The following is a 23,222-nucleotide window of genomic DNA, read 5'->3' as shown; positions in this document are numbered from 1 at the left end:
ATGCTGTTCTCCGCACCTGCTGTTGTTGTTGGTTACCATGACTTAAGTGTCTACCAGCAGGAGGACTATCGATCCTACGGCCTCTTTACCTCGGAAGGGAACGTTCCCATCAGTCTCTTTCCTACCTTCCTTGTTGTTCTCTTCCTACAGAGCTCTGCGGTAGCAGCCTTTATGTATGCCTGACTTCAAGATCTCCGCTTCTTTGGAGGGCCACGGCGATGATGTAAGAACGTCCCCGACAATGACTCTGGTCACCGCAAAGGGCACTCCCCATGTTTTTCAGCTGCTGACTCTTGCCTTGATTCTCAATTTCAGGTTCGCGCCGTGGCCTATCCGAATCCAAATGTAGTAATTTCGGCTTCTCGAGATGCGGCCGTTCGGCTGTGGAAGCTGGTATCTACCCCGCCGCCTGTTTATGATTCCACCGTCTCCTCACATGGCTCAGCCTTCATCAACGCTGTAGCATACTACCCACCAACATCCGACTTCCCTGAAGGTCTCGTACTTTCTGGCGGCCAGGATACGATAATAGAAGCAAGGCAACCCGGGAAAACTCCTGACGACAATGCTGACGCAATGCTCCTGGGCCATGGTCACAACGTCTGTGCACTGGACGTATGCCCAGAGGGAGGCTGGGTGGTAAGCGGCAGTTGGGACTCGACCGCGAGGCTGTGGAGAGTCGGTAAATGGGAATGTGATGCGGTCATGGAGGGCCACCAAGGCAGTGTCTGGGCTGTTCTGGCCTATGATAAGGACACGGTTATTACCGGTGCGTCTATCGCTTTCTTCCCTTCATGTGCCAGAAAATATAGTGTGCTCATACTTTGACCAGGCTGTGCCGACAAGATTATACGGATCTTCAATACCTCAGGGGACCTCGTCAAGAGCATTAAAGATTCTCGCGATGTCGTTAGAGCTCTGTGTAAACTTCCTGCTTCACATCCCTCAGGCGCACACTTCGCTTCCGCAAGCAATGACGGAGTCATTCGACTGTTCACCTTACAGGGGCAGCTGGTTGCCGAGCTTCTTGGTCACGAGAGCTTCATATATTCTTTGGATGTCTTGCCGACTGGCGAGCTGGTCAGTTCCGGAGAAGATCGAACCGTAAGAGTATGGAATGGCACACAATGTGTGCAGACAATTACGCATCCTGCAATCTCGGTGTGGGGCGTTGCTGCTTGTAAAGAGAATGGCGATATTGTTACAGGTGCCAGTGATCGTGTCACGCGGATTTTCAGCCGAAATGAAGAGCGAGTGGCAAGCCCGGAGGTGGTTCAACAGTTTGACAAAGCCGTCAAGGAATCCGCAATACCTGAACAGCAAGTCGGCAAGATCAACAAAGAGCAGCTTCCAGGCCCTGAATTTCTCAAACAGAAGTCCGGTACGAAGGAAGGTCAGGTGCAAATGATTCGCGAAGCAGATGGCAGTGTTACAGCCCACACGTGGTCCGCTGCTTCGCAGGAATGGATTGCTGTTGGTACGGTGGTTGATTCTGCTGCCAGCAGTGGGAGAAAGATCGAATATATGGGACAAGATTATGACTATGTCTTCGACGTTGATGTCGAGGATGGGAAGCCTCCCCTCAAGCTTCCATACAATATTTCGCAAAACCCATACGAAGCGGCCACTAAATTTATCCAAGATAACGAGCTGCCTATGAGTTACCTAGACCAAGTCGCGCAGTTCATCGTCCAGAACACGCAGGGCGCAACCCTTGGGCAATCTATTCAAGAACCTGCGCCCACCGGCGCTGATCCCTGGGGTCAGGAGAGGCGTTATCGCCCTGGAGATGCCACAGCGGCAGCGGCACCCCCAACGCCTTCTTTACCTGAATCACGCCCTAAGGTCCTTCCTCAGAAGACGTACCTCTCCATCAAGACAGCGAATCTCAAAATCATTGCCAAGAAACTACGGGAATTGAATGACCAGCTCGCATCCTCGGGGTCAAAAGACTTATCCCTCAGTCCCCCTGAGTTGGAGACTGTAGTTTCGCTGTGCAGTCAGCTGGAGTCTTCCGCTGCCCTCAAATCATCGCCCGTAGTGGACGCTGGCCTGAGGTCATTGTTTAGAGTTGCAACCACGTGGCCTGCCACCAGCAGACTGCCTGGCTTGGACCTGCTCCGCTTGCTCGCTGCTGCAACACCCCTGATTGCCACCGCAGACTACGATGGTAAAGATCTAGTTTCGGGGGTTCAGGCGAGTGGTATATTTGATCCACCATTGAATGTAAACAATGCGATGTTGTCTATCCGAATGCTAGCGAACCTTTTCGAGACCGACGCCGGTCGTCAATTGGCTGTGAACAGGTTCGACCAGATTGTGGCGGTCGTCAATTCTGCTTTCAGCAACAGCGGAGCAGCACCGAACCGCAATCTCACCATCGCGGTGGCCACGCTTTACATCAACCTCTCGGTTTACTTTACCTCTGGAGGGAGGGAATTGGCTCCAGAATCATCTGAGCGGGGTCTGGTGCTCGTTGGGGAACTGGTCAAGCTAATCGCAAGCGAGAAGGATTCGGAAGCAGTGTATCGTGCCCTTGTGGCCCTAGGAACTCTTATCAAGGCGCTAGGCGAGGAAGTGAAGAGTGCTGCGAGGGAGATTTATGATGTGAAGGACATGCTGGAAAAGGTGTCAAGCTCGGGCAGTGGGAAAGAGCCTCGGGTCAAGGGTGTCATTAGCGAGATCAGAGAGGCAATGTTGTAGATTATGACAAACCACAGCACGATTTGGAGGCTCTGCGGGACGACATCGCGATTGGAAGCATTTTGTCTTGCGACTTCAGGACAGTGGACTGATTATTTATCAGGCTATGCACATGCTACACCAGCTCGTATCGACTGATAGACTTTTTGAATGGCATTCAATAAAGAGCGCATTTATTCATGCAAATTTCCATACACATTATACATAAGGTCGTGTTTGATGAAGACACCGGCGTAGGATTCATGGTCAGAAAAAAGAGGACCTCCGAAACCCGAAACCGTATCTTCGTTTCAATTCATAGGCAGAGCAGCGCAGCCATTATAGCCGCCCTTCGGCATCAACACCAGCTTCCACGATCTGGTCGATGCCGGGATAATCAGGACAATCTAATCCGTACTTCTCCACGATACTCTTGGTCAGGAAACGACCACCGACAAAGTGCCTGCCGCGGTAATATTTCACGCATGGCTTAGGGGCCGTGAGACTGATCAACGCCTCGGGCATAAATTTGGATCCCGGACCCTCCTTCGGTGGACCACTCTGGACGTCCCAAGAGCTGGGCGCATCGACACTCAGCACGGGGACGGACGACGACTCGATCTGGGAGATGATGGATGGGAAGGGGTCGCGGAGGGGACCCCCGAAGGAGAACCCGAAGATGGCGTCGACGAGGAAGTCAGCGGACTTGAGGGCCTCGGTGAAGTCTGGCACAAAAGGGACGGATAGGTTTTGTAGCTGGGTTTTGAGGCGCTGTTGGGGCGAGATGATTAGCTTTTTTCCGATGGGGAGGTCCCGGGAGTGGCTTGCCTGGTACAGCTCATTCTTCCCTTCTTTGGGATAGTAGACTGAGGGTGTATAGCCGTACTGTGCCAGATGGCGAGCGGCTACTAGGCCATCGCCGCCTTTTGAAGCGCGTCAGCGTCTGCCGTTGAGCTCTTGTTTGCGGCTGGGATGAAGCGTACCGTTGTTCCCCGGGCCGCAAACGACGAGGACATTCTTGCCTGCGCTGGGGGGATGAAGGCGATAGACTATCGCAGGTGTGTTAGTCTCTGCTTCTTCTTATTTTGATTGTAATGCCCCAGAGCGCGAACACATGCCTGCCTGCGAAACGGACAGCCCCGCGAGTTCCATCAATTGGTCCAAGGACCATCCGCCCATCTCCATCAAGTCCTTATCGAGGGAGGCAGCATCTTTGGCTGAGATAGCCTGGAATACACGATGAGCTAGATAGCATAGTTTAGAGTTAAATGCTACCTACCTTCAACGACATCCTGGCGGTCCTACTGTACTGTCGAACTGCTGTGGGGAGATATCGTTTTGTGAGAACGGAGCGGAACATACAATGCGAGATATTAAGTCAATTTAAAATCAGCTATGATAGCTAGAAGCTCAGAATAGAGTAGAGGAGGTGCAAGAGGGATATTTATATCTGTCTATGGTGTGTGGTATAGTAAAGACGGACATACCACTGGTAGGGAAGCACACTTTCATATACTAGAACTAGATACATGCCTGTCAGTCACATTGCATCATCGCGATGTTTTGTTCTCCACCACCAGCACTAGTCCTTTTTTTGGCACGTCCGGAATAACACATCCTCCGTAGCTCAATCTGAACATCCGCGGGAGTCAAAGTAAAGTGCAGGGCTCAACTCAGCGTTGCTTTATTTGCTTGTCGGTTACGAAGCTCAACGATTAGAAACAGTCAAAATGGTCGTCAGAATCCGACTCTCTCGCTTCGGCAACAAGCACCAGCCATTTTACAACATTGTTGTTGCACAGGCTCGGTAAGCCTCGTTCCTTTTGGTGCTTCTTTTTTTTTTCCCCTTTGAACTGTTCGGCTGCCTGTCATCGACATCTAGATTGGATTGATGGACAATTGCCAACCCAGTGACTGTCAAGGAATTGCTAATCGATTGTTCCAACTGCAGATCCGCTCGAGACTCGAAACCCCTTGAAGTTATTGGCACCTATAATCCCATTCCACAACGCCCTACGAATCTATCCGAAGAGGAAGCTCGGCGCGCAAAACCATTCAAAGAGGTCTCTCTTGATCGCTCACGGGCAAAGTACTGGCTTGGTGTTGGTGCACAGCCTAGCGAGGGTGTATGGCGGTTATTGAACTTGGTACGTTGTTGGCAAGCTCAAGAAAATCGGAGCTCTTCGCTGACTGGGACGATGATGTTAGGCCGGCCTTGTTCAACCCAAGTCTAATGCTCAAAAAGAATGAGCAGACTCTTCTTTTTTTTTTTTTTTTTTTTTTTTTATATTAGGCTTGAGAGCTCGATCGGTTGAGGCAGCTCTGTTTAGATCGAGAATACTTCGATTCGTCTGGTTGGGGTAGCGACTTACTCTCTTTCTGGCATTCAAAACGGCGTTTACGAGAATTGTCATTTTCTGGAATATACTTGGGTTGAAACCATTCTTTGTACATTATGTGGATATGATCGTGGTTTCGGTTAATTTACGACGAATAAAACGATCGGTTGATGCAATGTTTGGGGTCAGGGGTACCTTCAATTTGTGCCTGAGGTTTGAATTTCTCCCGCTGAATCGACTGATACACCAGACTGCGATCTCAGCCACGAGGACTAGGGTAGTCTGTGAGCGATCTTGCTGTCAGTGTCAGAATGTCAAAATCGTCCTTTCCAAGCCTATTGCGCTTCCGCTCCTAGGGCTGCCCCTCCCAAAGACAACCCTCTTCCTCAAAGGGCTTTTACCTTTTCATGCCTCATTCTTTGTTGACGCTGCTGAATGGTCCGTATAAGCCTAGAAGGCAGTTGAGAATGAGAGGTCAACCTTACCTTCATTCCTCGACGCGACTAAGAAAAGCCAAGCACTGTGATGTCGCTTTCTCGCCGGACGCCAGACTCGTAAGCCGTACGTCAACCGAGTGGTGTCCTGACCATTCAAGAGGCTGACAGGAATGTGTTACGCTTTGGTTTGAAGGGACGATCTGTCCGCAGGCCGGAGCCGGTTGTTGTTTTTGTCATTGACGACAGGTATATCCCTATCGATGAACCTTTTGATGGAACATCAAAGTATAAGGTAGTCAAATAATCGAAAGTCTTGAGCTAATGGGTTCCAGAGTCCAGATTGCACGCGAGCCAGGGGCCACTCTGTCAAATTCCCCAGGAATTCCCCATCTCTTTACAGTCAATCCCTGTGTGATTGATAGCCACCCTCCTAGAGAGATGAGGACACGCCGTCTAAGTAGCGACATAGGCGTAGGGCCAATATGATGATTGGTGGTTGCGAAGGACTAGACTGGATGATCAACATCAGAGTTTGGGCTTTCCATGAGTCCAGGACAAGCCACATCGCCATGAATTCCTTTGTGGACATAACCATGAAGAGCCCAGTAGGGTCCAGGGGTAATGCTCGAAGTAGACATCTAGATAATCTTCGGGTCATAGTTGATAAGAGTTCATGATGTGTCTATGTTGTCAGTCGTTCCATGTCTGCTGGTTCATTATCATCCACATGATATGAAATTTCCGAGCTCCGACCCTATTTGGGAGACGGGAGACGATAGATATGAGACCATTCCATGGATGTCTGACTGAGGATATCCAGAGTCATCAACAGACGACAACGACTTTCCTACCTTGTAGAGCGATCTGTTTATGAAACCATTCCATCATTGTCCGTCATAGTTCATGCGAGTAATAACAAACTGTGAGTGTTCCTATACAGATGGCTTGGCTACAACCAGAGTCGAGTGTCCGTGTCCTTCAAGTGAGACATATCAGGTGCTTCGTCATTGATTTTAGACAAGGAGCGAGAGGGACAGTACGGAGTAGTTACCTCATGTCAACAAGATGAAGCAACAGGCAGAGATGATAACTGATAATTCAAAGGGCTCCACCTTTATGCACGACCTCTGCAACGGGACACGCACTTCCCCTGCGGCCTGCCCTGGACTAGGACGGACCCTAAGTAAGCCTATCTTACGGGGTAGGTACTACTAGTACCTAATGTTCGCATCCGGACCGTTCGCTGTGGATTATCTAAGACACCCAACCCATTCTTGCTGTTCTCGGTATGTCCTTCATGACGCTCCGTATTCCACGAATTTCATGAAAGATTTGTAGTATGAATATTCTCTCGGTCAATTCCCTGCTTTTCGTACTCTGTACTCGTCAGACGGCCTAAGACTCTCGGGCCCAAACTGACGACCGACGCTCATGGGCCCTTGAAAGCGCGTCGTGTCAATTTAACTTGCTGGATCGCGCTTCAGCTGAGTTGGGTCTAGTCGAGTCTTACGCCATCCGCAGTTCCTGATTGGCTAACGCACCCTGGATGAATTATGGATGCAATCAGAGAACCCCTCGATGTCATTCGTTCCTTTCATCATCAGACCCGATCCATCTCATCCTAGGTACGGAGCAGAGTCGATACGGACGACTGACTCAGAGTGTAAGGTAAGGTAGGGTAGTTTTCGACCTTCGACTCTCTTAGTCTCTTCGACTCCTGGGACGGAACCAGACTCGATCCGTGGGCCACACGATGCACCGCCTACTGAGACTGAGCGGCAGTCTACCTAGTATCTTAGGTAGGTATCTTTTCTACGAATCTCAGCGAAGTTTATACAGGAGGAAAGGTGAATCCGCCTAAAAGTACCGGAGCTACTGTAGGTACCAGAATCCTAGAGGGATTCATGCGTGGTGCTAAGTACTATTGGTAGCAGTAGTTGTCTCTCAGCACCAGTTCCGGACTTCAACTAGATACTCTAGGTACTCGTAATCGATCATCCCAATTAATGCGATAATTCCACATTGTTATTCATCCTTCAATGCGCTCTTTTTCTTTTTCTTTTTCCCTTTCTCTGCTTTCACACATTTTAGATTAATTATTATCACCACAACCATCATCATCGTCTTCTTCTGCTGTCATTCGCGTGTCCCTTGGATCATTCTTCGGTCGCCATTCAACTTATCTGGGTCACTACCAGCCGGCTAGACTAGACTATACCGTAGGTAATAATCCTCCTCCGCCTCCCTCCTCCTTTTACACCATCCCCCCCCCAAAAGTTCCAAACTTTCGCTTCCACACCTACCGTAGTACCTTACCAGGCAGGCTACCTGACCAGTTCCACTCTCTGTACTTGGTACTGCCCGTACAATTACTGTATCGAACCACCGCCTTCCCCCTCGACGCACCCCCCCCCCAAAACCTCTCTCATCTATCTACTCTCCGTACTGCACTCACTACTCCGTACTATTCCACCTTTACTCTTCCGTTCTCGTCTTCTCGTCCGATCTACCTCGCCCATCCATCTTCCTCCTTTCACTCTTCCTTCGCCTCATCGCCACCAAACACCTCATTCTTCTTGTTACTTTTGTCGATTACTCATTCCTCCCTTAGTTAATCGATCCTTGTCAATTTTATCACGTATCGATCTCTTGTGCGACTCATTCCCATACAACTTCCCTCGGTCCCCCGTCTTCATATTGCCTCCTTCGCCGCCAAGCTGCCACAGACCTAATCGCGCTCCTTTCGAAGACTCGGTCGCGTTCTTGATGAGGGCATAAAGAAATCACATCGTCGTGCATCCATTTATTCTTCATATTTTGGCGCGTCATCTTCGTCGACCTGAACTATTTTGACGCTCTTGCATCGTATCGCAATATTCTTGCTCGCTCCGGCAGACATACCTTCCCTCCTTTTCTAGACACCCCGCGACTGTTTTTCATCATCAACCCTGCGAATACATTGTTATCATCGCACACCTGTATTGTGACATTACTGGTCCTCGAGGCATGAGTGCCGGTTCGAGTCAGTCTACTCGTACGAGTCCAGGTTCTTACAGTACCACTCAGCGCACGCCTTCCGTCTCGTCGGGCGCGTCGCCTCCTCAGCAGTCGCTATCTTCCTCCCAGCCGCCCTCGACGGCCCAGAATGCGATGTCGACCGACGTGTATTCTCCCACTGCCTCGCAAACATCGAACCCTCTAGGCGGCTCGTTTTCTTATCCTTTCTCTCCGCTCGGTCCCTCCTTGCCTTTCGACAGTGTCGCGCCGGGCAACATGCGTTTAACTGATTCCGATCGGTCGGGCCAGACCCTGAACGGCTTCGCTCGACCCACAAGTGGTAATACTGGCGGCGCAATTGTGATGCGAAAGTTGCCGCGAAACACTAGTCGCGAAGCGCTGCGCAGTATGTTGCTTTTTGCAAAAGATTTCGTGGATGCGGATTTCTTTCCTGTTGAACTCCCGGATGATCACGGGTACCTGACCGCCATCGCGCGCTTCAATACTATGGCTGCGGCTGAAGAAGCCTGTGCTCTACTTGATGGCAAGCCAAATTCGCAGAATGATGCCAATATGATCGTTGAGCTCTACCATGGACCGGTCCCGTCGGCGTTGAACCCACCAAGGCGCAATACGATTGATCACTCCGCGGCTCGAAATACGTTGGGTAATGGCCACCTGTCGCGGTCTTCCCGGTTCAACGGCACATTCCAAAGTCTTGAGAAGCTGGCAGCGCCAAATTCGTCCCTGCAGTCGAATGGCGACACCCTGACCTCGAACTCAGAGTCAGGGTCTCGTCTTCAAAGCATATTCTCTCCCCAGTCTCCGATCGGCAATGGTGTTCATGACCTTCCGCGCGTTAGTGGAAAGTCAATGATCGACCAGGATCCGGACGAAGATACGGGTGAGCTACTCAAGGATCCCGTTGGCTACGCCGAGAACGGTCATTCTTCTTCGGTCGCCCTGCCTCGACGTTCGACGAATCCTCAGTATCCCACCAACCGATTCGGCAGCCTCTCTCTATCCACCAACATGACTTCGCCGCCTCTGCACAATTATGCTCCTGGCGGCTCAGGACGCATGGGGGTCCCGACGCCTTCCTCCGCCTTCCCTCAGACAATTAATGGTAACACTATGATGGGAGGTCATGGATACCCTTATGGTAATCAACATACTCCTCGTCATAGTCTTCCCGCGGCGAATCCGAACGACTTGAATCCTCCCTGCAATACCCTCTATGTGGGTAACCTTCCTCCGGACACCTCCGAAGAGGAGCTGAAGGCTCTCTTCTCCAAACAACGCGGATACAAGCGCCTGTGCTTCCGGAACAAGCAAAACGGTCCCATGTGTTTCGTCGAATTCGACGAAGTGGCCATGGCTAGTAAAGCGCTCAATGAGCTTTATGGATACAAGCTCTCCAACAGTAACAAGACAGGGATTCGCTTGAGTTTCTCCAAGAACCCACTGGGTGTCCGCTCCGGTCAGCCGGGCAGCATGAACGCATCCAACCATCTTTCTGCCCAAGGCTCGATCCCTGGTGGTAGCAGTCTCGGAGGCATCCACAGTAATATGTTCTCGACGGTAAGCGGTCCTCCACCTGGGCTTGCTGCGCCGCCGGGACTGGCGATGCCAATGGCTTTGAGAAACAATGGGTCCATGCACCCACCAGGAAATCCCCACGCACCTATGCCCACCAACGGGTCGTTCAACTCAAACTCTGGTTTGGGGATTAGAGGAAACAACATGAATTCGTTGATGTCCCCGACTCCGCCCCTCACGGGAGGTGTTGGCGGCACTTCTACCGGATCAAACGTGGGAGGCTTCAATTCTTTCTACCCTGACTACATGATGGGTCGGTAGAGGGGCCCCATTTTCTTATCTGGAATTAATGTCCGACATGTTTGATGACAGTTGAGGGTTTTCAAGTCTGGCGCATTGGGAGTCGTGGATTTTCATGAGCTAGATCAGCATTCGGAGGGCTCCCCTTTACCTCCTGGGAGTAAGGACTACGGGTATTCTGGCCTTGACTGCTTGCTTTTTAAATCTCCCGTCCGGTTTTTTGTTCTTTGTTTTTTCATAGCATGGTATTGTGGGCGCTTTTCTGATGTCTTTCCCTTGGTGAGGCTGCACTCCTCTTCGGCTCTATGCTGTTTGTGTATTCAGATCCCAGCAAAGCTTTCGGGGATTCGCATTGCTCAGGTTCACCTGTTTTTGTTACTCGAGTTACTTCACATACCCAGCCTCTTTTGCTTTCTGGTCTTTATCGCACTCTCTTCTCCTGGGACTTTCTTTTCTACCCCTTACTTGTAATTGTGCTCCTGTTTTCGCGATACCTCATTTCTCAGCCTCACCATGGGAGACAAATAGTGTCCAACTCGAGTGGCCTGATTCTAGTGGTCTTGTCCTGCGTTCATGATTCCCTCTTGCATCGGTTCTTCTTACGGCCATTCTTTTACCTTCGTGAGGACTGCCACTGCCTCGTCTAACGCGGGTGGAGCCTCTTGTGTTTGACTCTTTTCTTCTTGCCCTGGAGGTCATACCACCCCTCTTTGCTCGGATATACAGTTAACTTGCAACTCGCCTCGATTTAAAAACGGATGAAGGAAAGCTTGGGAAATTGAGAAACAAAGAAAAGAGAGAAAGAATCAAAACAGAAAGGTGGGGTTCGAGCGAGGAATTTCCGACTGCGTTGCTCGCCAGTCTGCGACAAAAGCGTCGTATGATTTGCAAGATCATTATGGCTGGCTCCCGCAAGGATATATGGCCAAAAGATGAACCATTCGTGAGGCGTTGGCTTTACACGGTTATACATCCATCAAGATACACTTCTGGGTTCTTTTATTTGTTCCTCAAGCTCTTTGGGGAGGCGTGATCGGTACTTTTTATTGTCGTTGGTCCCTGGTTTGTAGCGGATTGCTCTATCGTGGCTATGATCAATTGCATGTTACTTTATTCCCCATGGTGTCACCTTTAATTTTCTTTGCTTCTCAAGCTCTGTTGGCTACACTGAGGCATGCCGAGGGACAGTGTGCTGTGACTGCTAACATGCACTGGCGATGTTCGGTCTTGCTTTCTGGCGGATTGCTTTCTTACTTGCTTGCTATGCTAAATGGAAAATTGTAGACGAGAACTTTTATACTGTGTCCTGTGCCATCTTTCTTCTGACCGAAGATACAGAAGTAGTATATCACTCCATGTAAGTCTCAAGAGTGCACGACAATGTTGGTTATATCACGTGACTGGGCACGGACCACATCGTGAGAGCCGAAAAGTTTCTTTCCGAACGCCCGGCTGTCCTCCTTCCACTATCACAAACACCAGTGCTGTACTTCACCACTGCTTCTCGCTGACATTTTTAATTCGAGAGACGCTCAATTGCTCGTGTGCAAGCTGTATAAGCCCATGACTGCGTGATCCCTGGCTTTGTCCCAGAGCAACAATACTCCCCTCCACCTGAGACCTCATTGAAAATGCCTCCCCGAATACAAAACCAGCTGGTCTCGGGCTCTCTCCTCCCTTACCTCTCCTCCTCTACTTCCTCGTCCTCTTCAACCTCTTCCACATGTATCTCCAAGCTCTCACAATCATGCTCCTCTCGTCCCTTTTCCTCCTCGCCCGCCGCTCAGACCAGACTGCGGAATGAGATGTTCGCGTGGATCAATGGCGAAGGTGCTGCACTGAAACAACACACGCCAGGGCGGACGAATTACATTACCCGCCTCAAGAGCAACGCCGGCAATCGGCCCTTTCCTCTGAACCCTAATTTCGTCAGTGAGCCCATACTCGGCGAGGAGCTGCGCAATGAGATCCACCGGCGGGTTGTGGACAGAAAGCAGAGTGTGCGTGCCGTCAGTGTTGACCTTGGGGTGGATATGCGGCGAGTAGCAGCCGTTGTTCGGTTAGTAGAATTAGAAAGGCGATGGACACAACAGGTATGCATGCTTTCATTTTCGCCTTTCCGGCTCTATTGGCTACTTCCCTTTTGCGATGGCATGGTACAGTGATGAGAACAACGAAAAAATCGATTAGTCTTTAAGACCCCAAGCATAACCTGCTTGGGAATGCTTACAACTCCCATATCTGATTTGTGCCCATGTCTCGTCTTCGGTTGAAAATTTCGCGTCTCGGCAGCCTTGGATTGCTCTAACACGATGCTTGAAATTCAGGGGAAGTCGCTAGCATTGCCATACGCTCGTGCAGTCCACGAGATGGTCCCAGTCACAAACATCCGCAATGACCTGGACGCTCGACCCCACGAGTCAATCAACGATCTCCCCGTCCACCGCCTCACCGATCCCCAGATCTTCTACCCCGTCTCCGAGTCCCGGCAATTCACCCGTGTTGACGCCGGTCGCGTGTTCTCCGCCGCACCCGCCCTGCCACACAGGGAAGTCGAGCGCGACGCGGCCTCCCCGGACGAGGCCATCAGCAAGATCACGAAGGACCCATCCCACATCGAGCGCGTCGGCAAGGGCGACGACGAGCAGCAGGTCCTCCAGCCTGCGGATGTGCGCATCCCGCACCCGCACCTGGTTGCCCACGAGCGCCAGATGCGGTCGAAACCCAACGAGTTCCGCGAGAACATGAAGCTTTACCGCGAGCGGCTCCAGCAGGAGGCGGAGACCGAGCAGGAACGCAAGAGACTCGCCAAGGAGCGCGCCGAGCAGCGGCTCGTCCGCGTGCAGCCTGAGTCCTCGCGGTTCGAGTTCCGCATCAAGGATGTCGTTGTCAGTCGCGAGACGACGGGCACGGATGGTCGTGGTGCCCTGGCGCCCGGCCGGAGATACGGTGTGCCTACATACGATCGCAAGAAGGGACAGATCAAGATCCCTACTCGCGTGGAGGTCTAAGCCAACTCTTTCTGACACTGTTGATCCATATTTGATGAGGAAAGGTCTCGTTCTGCTTCTGCATTCATGAGCTACTCTCGGTCAGGGAAGTGATGTATTGTACAAATATCTCGTGAACGGTTTTGTCGAGCATTGGCATTGTACTTATATTCTGTCATGTTTTAACAATATCAATACCAACCATGAACTCCGAGTTCAACTCTCAAGGGTACATACGCGTTCTTTCGAGTCAATCGGCATTGCAAACGTCAACCACAACTACTTTGGTTACAGCTGAAATGATCAAGTGTAGTATACTAGGTACAAACGTATGCAGCTAGTCTCATTAGACGATGACATTAGACCAATTGCCGGTATCAGCATGTCAATGGCGGTAGGGGCCCTAGGCTAACTAATAACAACAGAGTATGCGAAAAACAATGGGGCGATGCATGGATTCACAAAACAACAAAAACAGAACAGGACATCTCCTTTCGTATGCGAGAGCATGTCGCTAAAGCAGTGATAGTATATACAATCGAGGATTCATGCCGCTCAACAAAGGAGATGTTTGTGGTAAACACTGGAAATGGACGGACCAATAAGGTACGGACATCGCATATGATAAAAGGAGTAATGGCTATGCTGGGTATCCAATGGAAGATACAGAAAAGCGGGACGTGTAAGAGACTGGAGGAAACAATGTGTAATATCAAACAGAGGAACTCTCCTCGTACAAATCGTGTGAGTATAATGGTATCAAAGGGAGATATTGAGGCCTGAGTTGCAGAGGGGGCAACAGACTACGTAGCATCCAGAGCTTGGTGCTCCTCATCGTTAGAAGGTTCAGTTGGGTCACCGACGTGCACGGAGGTAAGGGACTGGGCCGGTGAATCCAGAGTCTCATTGCCCTCGCCACTATCACTTCCGGGAGGTTCCTCAGGAAGGATATCCACGGGCTTGGTCAATTCGGGAACGGTGGACTTGCGTTTGCCCGCACCAGGACCCGCGTCAAGCTCCCGGGCCGTCACGTTGACTGCTCCAGATGACGAGGAGGTCGAGGTTCTGCTGGACACACCATCAGCGCCCGTCTGCAGAGGGCTGGTGAGACCTCCATTGGTGGGAGAAGATGACTGGGGTTCGTCGGCAAATCCTCGCCATTTCCGCCAGCCTTCAAAGTCAATCAGAGCTTGCATGCAGCCCCATTCAGTCACCTTCTGCTCCAACCAAGGAAATCCAACGGGCTAAAAAAAAAGGGCAGAAAGTCAGCCATTACCCCGGAACAGGATGCGCGAAGCGTCCAAAATGACATACCTTGGTCAAAAAGTCATTGCAGCCGGCAGCCAGAGCCTCATGCCGATCGCTCTGCAAACTACTGGCGGTCAGAGCGACAATGATAACGGGACTCTTGAACAGAGACAAGTCATGAAGAGTATCCTCCTCGGACAGCGAACCCTCAGATGATGCTTGGTTCAATTCCGCCGACAGAGAGCTGGCACTCGATCGTCCCGAGGCAGTCTTGGTGAAGACACCGATCCCGTTCAGGCGCTCGAGTCTCCGAATCTCCTTGGTCGCATCTAACCCGTTCATGACGGGGAGTTGGATATCCATCAGGACCAAGTGAAACCCACCCTGGCGCCATTTCCTCACCGCCTCCTCACCGTTTGCAGCGCACTTCCAACGGACGCTGAGTCGCTTCATGAAAGCTTCCAGGAGCTTCTGGTTGATGATATTGTCTTCGACAATGAGGACGTTGATGGGAGGAACCGTGCCTTCAATAAGGCCGCCAAAGGCAGCGTTTGGCGATTGGCCGTTGCCGGCCTTCTTCGGTTTTGTGGGACGCGGGCGCGGCGAGGAAACACGCGCTGGCGGTGTGTGCGTTTTGGTCTGAGGCGATTCGGGAGGAGGACCAGGCGGCGTAGGGACCTGGGGCGCTGCTGCGGGAGGTTGAGGACACGGGGCCATACTCGAGTCTACATCTAGTCAGTAAGAAACGATATCTTAACGGTCCAAAGAAGAACAGTAAGGGTCCACGCGTACCTTTTGCATTTGGCGCTGTACCAAGCATTGTGGGTGAGTTGGTAGTATGTCGAGTGAGTGGTGGCCGGCGGGAATGTCGGTTTGCTCTATTGCCTGGTGAGGGTAGCGGAGGCGCCATACCAGTGGTGAGAATAGAGATTGAGGGTGCCGTATGGGCGTTCACGCTCGTAGATGAGACCGACGGATGAGTGGGGGGCGTCGGGACATTTGGGTTCGCAGGCATGAGCGGAAAGTACTCGCCATGCTCGCCCGGTTCCGAATGGTGATAATATACAGGGTGGCGGGGGGACGGCTTCGGCGTTCGCCGTTGAGGGATATCTATGACCAACGCTTCGTCCACCGTCTGGCCCCCAGGAAAGTAAGAGTCAATGACCACACCTAACGGTTCCTCAGGACTCAGTATCCGCTCGGGCGTAGACTGTCGGTTGGAACCTTCTCGAGGAGAAATGCGGATCATGATATCAGGCGAATCAAATGATTTCCCCAAAGAGTTGGCGTACTTCATGATAACTTGATCGCGCAGCTCGTCGACAAGCGAATCTTCCATGGTCGGCACCAGGGTGGCCGAGCCCCCTGGCCGTTTGACCCAGATTTTTCGAGGAATCATCTCAGCGTTGACTGTGGCAGGGTGACCGCTGCTCTGGCCGAGGTTCTGAGAAGGCCCAAAACCCAAAAGACCACTGATCAAGTGTTGATGTGAGGCTGGAAGAAGCGACTGACGACGGACCCCAATGGTGGGGCGCTTCGGAAACGGGGATGACGACGGAGGACCGACGAAATGGGAGGCAGATTCTTCAGAAGAGTCCTCGGCGACAGCGCCCAAGGACGGAGTCAATTGAGATTCGAGTGGTGGCACGCTGGGACTTTCTCGGACTGGTCGGTATGCTGCTTGAAGCGAGCTTGCGCCAGCGGGCCCTGGCAGCGAGGCCGAAAGTGGAGGAGGGGTCGCCGACGCTGAATGTAGCGAGTCGTCGCCGACGGGAGTATGTGGTGGAGAGGGCTTATTGGCAAGCTCTGCGGTCAAGCTGCACTGAGGATCGGAGTCGTTCCGGATACGTTCGTAGCCGTACTCGCCTTCTTGATCTCCCTCCGGCGATTGTGAATCCCGTTTGTCTTTTCCCTCGGTCGGCTGCTTGTGCCGAAGGCTCCTCACGAGTGTCGGAGACTGCTGAATCGAACTGTTCTGTGATCCTTCTTGATGTGAGTTTACGCCCAATCGGTCGACGTGGGTGAAGTACTGATCGCAGCCCGCTGAGGAACCAGTGGCAGGACCAGGAATCTCGCAGGGGGTACTGGGATGATCGAGGGGTATGGAGGAAACTATGCTGTAGGCGCGGGATTTGGCATCCGCTTCTCCTTCGTTAGGGGTCAAGAGATGAGGAGGTAGGGAACAGGAAAGGTCGGAGGTTGAGTTGGGGTCGACAGGCGGATCCGCTCCGGCGGCCGCCTTTTTCTGAACGTTAACGGGTTTCTGGTTCTGTTTTGGATAAGTCGTAGCCGTGGTCGATGATCGCCGCAGAAGCTTCGACTTCAGCAGCTGCGACAGGCGGCGGTCAGGCATGATGACGATCCACCACAGTATTGTCTGATAGCTCAGCTATCAAATATTATTGCACTGAAAGAGATGAAATAATAATGACAGACAGGTAGGAAGAAAAACAAATGGGGAGACAACCGAGAGAGAAAGTCTAGAACACAGATGACAACAAGGAAAAGGAAAAACAACAAAAGAGAAAAATGAAAAGAGCACTGCGTTGTCACCTCATTCTCTGCAGTCGTACAATAATATTGCCTTCTATCGAAGCAGGAGCAGTAGCAGCAGCTCAGCGGTCTGCAAGGCAGTTGGTGGAATCTTTTTTTACTTCTTTTCTTTCTTTTTTTCAGCTCTTCATATTCGATCAGTGGAACCAACCATCTCAGGAGCTGAGAGGCTTGGAGAATTGTGGTCGGGATGAGGGGAAAGGAGATGGTTGGAGAGGCAGAAGAAGTAAATAAAAAGGGAGCTTGGGGACTGAAGCTTGTGTATAGAGTACTACTAGACTAGAACATACAGATGCAAGCAGAAGCAAGCGACTCAATCCTTGCGGAGGATGATCTTCCGGAAGAAACGGGAAAGTTGGAGAATTAAAAAGACAGAAACAGGTAGATATGATCTAGTTATCTACCTTGTATGACTCTAATTTACCTGATATGACAGCTGAAAAACAGAATCACGGACAGGAGAGGTTGCGCTTTGACCATCTTCTATCATTATCCAACGGTTCACAGCTACCAAGTGACGGCACTAGTTGATTTGATGAGCTCTATATAACACTTGAATTGCTTGCTCTTTAACCATCCCCGATCTTACCTGAATACCTAGGGTAGCTACTAGGTAGCTCGACTTACCTACTAGGTGACTTCGACTCGAACCTCGGTCTATATAATTTTGTTTCTTGATGCACATTGAAGTTCTAGATGGTATGTATTTGGGCAATTCCAATGTTCTCTTATTCTCTCTATTTCTATAGCTGGCTAGATGACGCTCCTGAACCCACTTCCACTCAGTTATGCTTTTCATTCAATTCAGGCTGCTCTACAACTTCGACTGAAGCTTGCCGTTGGTCCACAGCAATCTGGCTCTCAATATCGCCAGGCCTCTTCTCAGTATCATTCACCTGCTCAGACTCATTCCTGTGCATGCTCAACATGTCATCAATGCTCACACCCGCAGCTTTGGCTTCTTTTCGCAATTTCCGGTATCGAATGCGCCAAATGATATGGCTCACGTAGATGCCGGCTTCCAGGACGACACTATCGCATCACGGTCACTACCGATTCATAACAGCAATGCATCTAAACGGGTGTAAACTTACACTATGATGTACATGACTCCTCCGAGGATATCAAATGTGCCCTGCGCGGCTTCGAGCAGTCAGCTTCCATCCTCTGCCTTGGACGAATAAGCAGCATACCTAACGCAAAAAGAGAAAAGAGTCCTCCCAAAGTATCAATGGACAAAAAGACCCAATCTGCGACGGATCAATCAAAGTGTGTCCACCCCGAAAGCTTTGGACCACTTACTAAAACCAATCACTCGCCCATCTCGCTTCCATAGCTCAAAATACGGCGGTAGAAGCCCCGACGCCAGCAGAACAGCCGCAACGACGCCAACGACAAGATCCGGCCAGGTCATACCTTTATTGTAGGGTATCTACGCGACGGTCAGTATCTATTCCAGCAAAGGAGCCTTGACAGGTGCATTACGCAGACGTACTCGCAATGTGAGAATCAGCAACGCCTCAATACCACCGAACAGTGCTGCTGTGCCAATTACCAAAGAGATTGCCTTGACTTGGCTATAGTTGCTGAGGGACAATGTCAGCCCTGAACCATATCTAAAGATGAAAGGCATTACCTACTGATTATAATATAAAACCTGACCCCAGCTGACTAGCGAAAAGAAGCCGAATATCTGCGGCTGTATTTGCAGCGGTATATTCACTTTCTGCAGGATGAAAGTCAACATTTCTAGTCCCTCTCATCATGGAATCACTTGTACCTGGAGAATCAAGTATGCTCCCATGGGCACAGCGCCTATATTTAAAGGATCAGCTATCGAGCTCCGGAACAACGCAGAGGACCCAAGTGCAAACATACAAGAAGCCCACAGGAACATCATAGACGGTGGCAGTCCGTCCGTCTTCTTCTGTCGCCAATTATGCCATATTTGCGGAATCAGCTGAATGCACCAGAGAACCGTTCCGATGGTCCCCAGTACATTGGACGCCACCGTGACATTCTCGGTATCGGCCATCCTTGTATGAAGTCGGGTTTCAGTGACTATGGACCTCCACTCCAACAACTTGTCCACCAAGTACTGAGAGGATAGTTTCAAAACAATAAAGACGTAGACCCGGGGATTATCTGTCTCAGACAACAATCATCCTTCCACAAAAAGCAAAATAAAAAACTTGTGCGAATCTGTCCAGCCTTGCAGTAGAAGGACAAATCCAGTGACGATGTCAACGCAGGTCAATGCACAACACAGTAAGCATCACCATGCCCTGTGCCAGGTAGCTACGCGGTTTCGTTCAGTTCTGCACCAGAAGCTTGGTTGAAGACAAGAAAATCCCTTCTGCTCTGCAGAGACAAGCAGACAAGCTCTGGAGACCAAGGCCGTACACGACTCCAAGCATTTTGATGAGTTTCCAGCTTATCTTGATAACAGTCAAGGATCGAGATCTTCCCAATGCGGTCTCCACGACTGCACACCAGACATAGCAGGGAGCCATTTGCGCGGCAGCAAGTGTGGTTCTGGCTCGCGGGAAAGTCATCTCATTGGGGGATCCGACAATGGAGAACTGGAGATTGGGCTTGGGAACTAAGACTAGACAGGTAAACCACTGGAGAAGAAGACCCACCCACCCACCGCCTAGGGAGCTAGACTGTGTGCCTTGACCTTGCAAGTTCGACTCCTGACTCTGAGTTGTGAGCGAATTCAGTGGATGCCGAAGAGGGGACTTAGTCAGGTGCCTCGATCTAGATACGCCGAACAATACAAAAGAAGCATAGATAGAAGCGTTCCACGACTTCATTTGGAGGAACAATCTGGTCGACATCATTTGCTACTTGCGCTTGATCCTCTGAAGCTTGCGAAAGTTTCGAGCTCCTACATCGCACTGAACGAAAATTATGGGAAATTCTCCGATGCTGGACGCAACGTCCCGCGCACGTGGCAGCTCCTGAGCACGATCTCGAAGTACTCGACATTTTGGACTGGGTTCCACGGCAATGCGATCTTGAACTTATCGGACTTAATCATATAACTCGAATGCCGCTACAAACGAATAATTTCGACATTTCTCTAACAGCAGGTGGAAATCCGAAAGAAATAAAAAACCAACTACACATCGAACCGTTGGAAACACATACGAGGCATGACAAATGGAAGACAGAACCATGAATGGTAAGCGCGCAGATGCCCGCTGAATGGAGATAAAAGATGGAGGAGATAAAACAGCAGACTGAAAGAACGCACCACTTAGAACGGGATGCCACAGATAGCGCAGAATCCAAAAGAAACCATCAGACATAACATGATCTTTTGGCGGAACCAGATCTCGGGCCGAGTGATACTACTCGAAGGGTATCAAATACGAAAGCTTTTGCGACAGAATGGCGACAAAAGTAGGAATGACCAGAAGAACAAGAAAGGGAAAAAAGTGCGCTCCAACCGAATCACAGCAGAATCAGGTAATTCGATGGAGCAATACCGGTCTCTCCGTTGGATTTTCTGGCCTGCCACCATCTGCCGCTGACGTCCGACACTTCCAAGATTTCATGTTTGCTGAAACTAATTTCGTTGGCATCTTCGGGATTGGCATCGTAGGAATATATCGCTTTTGCCTTGTACGGGTATTCTGTTGGCTGTGGGACTTCGTCCTGACCGTTGTTGTTCCCAGCAACGTTGCTGGCAGATGGATTGCCGAAACGAGGCTGGGAGGAGCTGCGGTTTTCTGAGCCGGGAGCACCACCAGGATGACCTGACACCGGAGACGACGTTTCGAAGCCGTTGAGTTGGGCAGAAGTGTACATCTGGGGTGCGCTTGTCGACATTGTCTCTGGGCGATGACCAAAAGCTGTAGACATGGGTCGATTTCCGTATGCGCCGCTGCTCTCCTTGTTGAGGGCGAACGAATCGATAAAGCCGCGATGCGTAGCTTGAGGAGTCGATCCAAAGTAGAATATCCACACTACCTGTTTAAGGTTAGTTTAGTTCGAGAGAATGCTGCGACCGCTAGAAGGTCAACCAGGGATAACCTACAATGACCATGGACAAGAGGATGAATCCGGCAGCTGCAGCTTGCGACGAGGATTCACTTTCGTAGACCAGAGTATTGACCGCCAAAGTGGTCAGCACTAAGCCTGTTGAAAGGTAGCCCACAACCTGTTACCCATCAGCCCTGAGAATCCCACGCCGAGGTCGAGAAACATACCGCTACCCCATAGACGAGACCGGTGTCCGAACCAACAACAATTGAGACCCCGATAATAGAGCAAAACATGTAGGCGACTGCCCACCATGAGTAATTGGGATAATCCGTCTTAATATCCGAGATGATTGATGCGATAAATGCGATCAACCACGCAAGCTAAAGATCGAGAACGTGATTAGTCACGAGTCACCAGTGTCCATGCCAATAACCCGCATTAGGGACGACGTACAATCGAGATGGAGATGGTCGCGAGCGCAAATGGGTCGCCTAAAATATTGCTTGCCCGAAACTTCGCCATTCTTGTCCGGGGCTCCGTATATGGATTCGGTTTATGAAAGGACGGAGAATGCTCAGAATATGCCAGCATGAACGGTATTCACTATATACAGTGTCGTCGAAGCGGTTGGATGTGGAGGATTCGATTTTTGTTCGACTCGACTCGATCGCGATGCAACAGATATCACAAGCGACAAGGCAAAAGCAGGCCGATATTCTAACACGTTATTTCTTTCGTGAAGTCGAGATGGTATATGTCGATATCGATTGAATGAAGAGAGCGACTTGAATGCAGAAAAGAACGAGACTGGGCAAAGAGTCAGTCACAACTCGCAACACAAATGGAAATGCAAATGCGCATAAGAAAAAGAACATATAGGTACAATTGATAGTCGACTACAGAACATTGTAATGAACGCAGCAGGAATCGGGTCAATGACAAGGGAGAGAGGAAATGGAGATGAGGTGACGTGTAATCGTACCTTGCGACACGATCCAGGTAAAAGCGAGTGTATGTCTTACGATGACGAAAACTGGTGCAGATGTCGGCGTGAGAGGATTGACCGAGAATCAAATCGGTAATTTGAGATCAATCGAATCTAGCATGAGGCTGGTGGTATGAAACTGGAAGCAAGCGAGAACCCCTTGCAGAGACGCGGAGAGACAACAACAGCACCTGGCTGTAGGGAACGAAGGTGGTGTTTGAAACGTTAGTGGGAAGAAAGGAAGAAAAATCGAAAGATAATAGAAGAATCAAGGTGAGGAACGAGTGTAAATCGACGGGGGAAAGCCAATCGATGAGGAGGTCGAAGAAGAAGAATGAGGTGGAAAACAAAGAAACAAGGACAGTATGAGAAGATCGGTTAACGCGAGTACCTCTCTAAGAATGATAGAATAAGAAGATGATGATGAAGATGGAGATTAATTGATGAAAGACAGAGCCTTGACCCAGTGTCTGGTCGGGAAAAGGAGAGTTGATCAGTGAGTCGACTAGTCTATCTACGGTAGTACATTCTCCGTAGTGGGAACCAAGTGGGTGAGACTTATGTAGATATCTCAGGTCAACACCAGAGAACTACGCAGAATAACTGACCAACTACTTGGTCTTWATGGGATCTAGGTAGATCATACAAGCCCTGGGAGTCTTGCAAGACAGCTACAGAGTTCATCGGGTCAGATTAAGACCTATGAGACTACCGGCTACCCTTACATTTGGATCGCAGTACCCGTGCAGTCTCAATACTTGGGTACGTACAAGAACTAAAGGGCAGCCCTGCACGGAGTATCATCCCCAGGAACCATGCTGCTTGTGGGCCAGGCCAATGCATTCCGCAAGGCAAACAGACGGACTTGTACTCTCGAAAGTTGAGAATTGACTCTGGTCTCAATGGTCTGGTCCTTTTCCTCTTTCATCTACCTCTCGGTACGGAGTACAGGATTATTAGTATCATTTCCCCCTGGCAGGTCCGACGACTGAGGAGGACGAGAGGACATGATTGGAAGATGCGCGAATTGACGGAGCACCAAGAGGGGCGGCTGGGGTAGGTGGAATAAGTGGATGTAACAACCGTGACCAATGCTCATTGTTTCTGTAGTTATTATTAGCGCACGTTCGGCAATGATCCTTTGTTATTCCCATCTTGT

The 23,222-nt window shown here is 50.5% G+C and overlaps 8 protein-coding genes across 8 annotated transcripts; 4 read left to right on the top strand and 4 right to left on the bottom strand.

The window, feature by feature from the left end:
• Positions 1–175: 175 nt before the first annotated feature.
• On the top strand, positions 176–2,703 carry Aspvir_004299 (WD repeat PLAP family protein; the record flags this gene model as incomplete). Its single annotated transcript, XM_043267530.1, has 3 exons — positions 176–223; positions 316–769; positions 833–2,703. The coding sequence occupies 3 exons, from the start codon at positions 176–178 to the stop codon at positions 2,701–2,703; spliced, it is 2,373 nt and encodes a 790-aa protein (XP_043123465.1).
• Positions 2,704–3,021: 318 nt separating this feature from the next.
• Aspvir_004298 (NADHX epimerase) lies at positions 3,022–3,973 on the bottom strand (the record flags this gene model as incomplete). Its single annotated transcript, XM_043267529.1, has 4 exons — positions 3,022–3,605; positions 3,666–3,731; positions 3,795–3,909; positions 3,962–3,973. 4 exons carry the CDS (start codon positions 3,971–3,973, stop codon positions 3,022–3,024), a joined length of 777 nt encoding a protein of 258 aa, XP_043123464.1.
• A 439-nt stretch (positions 3,974–4,412) lies between these two features.
• Aspvir_004297 (mitochondrial 37S ribosomal protein bS16m) lies at positions 4,413–4,932 on the top strand (the record flags this gene model as incomplete). Its single annotated transcript, XM_043267528.1, has 3 exons — positions 4,413–4,489; positions 4,634–4,829; positions 4,891–4,932. The coding sequence occupies 3 exons, from the start codon at positions 4,413–4,415 to the stop codon at positions 4,930–4,932; spliced, it is 315 nt and encodes a 104-aa protein (XP_043123463.1).
• A 3,532-nt stretch (positions 4,933–8,464) lies between these two features.
• On the top strand, positions 8,465–10,315 carry Aspvir_004296 (cell cycle RNA binding protein whi3; the record flags this gene model as incomplete). Its single annotated transcript, XM_043267527.1, has 1 exon — positions 8,465–10,315. One exon carries the CDS (start codon positions 8,465–8,467, stop codon positions 10,313–10,315), a length of 1,851 nt encoding a protein of 616 aa, XP_043123462.1.
• Positions 10,316–11,925: 1,610 nt separating this feature from the next.
• Aspvir_004295 (mitochondrial 37S ribosomal protein mS45) lies at positions 11,926–13,305 on the top strand (the record flags this gene model as incomplete). The annotated part of the gene is made up of 2 exons (XM_043267526.1): positions 11,926–12,387; positions 12,622–13,305. The coding sequence occupies 2 exons, from the start codon at positions 11,926–11,928 to the stop codon at positions 13,303–13,305; spliced, it is 1,146 nt and encodes a 381-aa protein (XP_043123461.1).
• A 782-nt stretch (positions 13,306–14,087) lies between these two features.
• On the bottom strand, positions 14,088–16,885 carry Aspvir_004294 (ssk1 response regulator receiver; the record flags this gene model as incomplete). The annotated part of the gene is made up of 3 exons (XM_043267525.1): positions 14,088–14,528; positions 14,599–15,257; positions 15,325–16,885. The coding sequence occupies 3 exons, from the start codon at positions 16,883–16,885 to the stop codon at positions 14,088–14,090; spliced, it is 2,661 nt and encodes an 886-aa protein (XP_043123460.1).
• Positions 16,886–17,867: 982 nt separating this feature from the next.
• Aspvir_004293 (PQ-loop repeat-containing protein) lies at positions 17,868–19,120 on the bottom strand (the record flags this gene model as incomplete). Its single annotated transcript, XM_043267524.1, has 8 exons — positions 17,868–18,117; positions 18,180–18,228; positions 18,279–18,335; positions 18,388–18,517; positions 18,581–18,671; positions 18,726–18,811; positions 18,866–18,900; positions 18,964–19,120. 8 exons carry the CDS (start codon positions 19,118–19,120, stop codon positions 17,868–17,870), a joined length of 855 nt encoding a protein of 284 aa, XP_043123459.1.
• A 1,424-nt stretch (positions 19,121–20,544) lies between these two features.
• Positions 20,545–21,600, bottom strand: sho1 (osmosensor SHO1; the record flags this gene model as incomplete). The annotated part of the gene is made up of 4 exons (XM_043267523.1): positions 20,545–21,063; positions 21,131–21,253; positions 21,303–21,458; positions 21,532–21,600. The coding sequence occupies 4 exons, from the start codon at positions 21,598–21,600 to the stop codon at positions 20,545–20,547; spliced, it is 867 nt and encodes a 288-aa protein (XP_043123458.1).
• Positions 21,601–23,222: the final 1,622 nt, after the last annotated feature.

Source organism: Aspergillus viridinutans, assembly GCF_018404265.1.
Source record: "Aspergillus viridinutans IFM 47045 DNA, scaffold_2, whole genome shotgun sequence".
In the NCBI taxonomy this organism is placed as follows: Eukaryota; Fungi; Ascomycota; class Eurotiomycetes; order Eurotiales; family Aspergillaceae; genus Aspergillus; species Aspergillus viridinutans.
The sequence above is the reverse complement of the archived record's forward strand: the minus strand, read 5'-3'. Positions and strand labels throughout refer to the sequence as shown.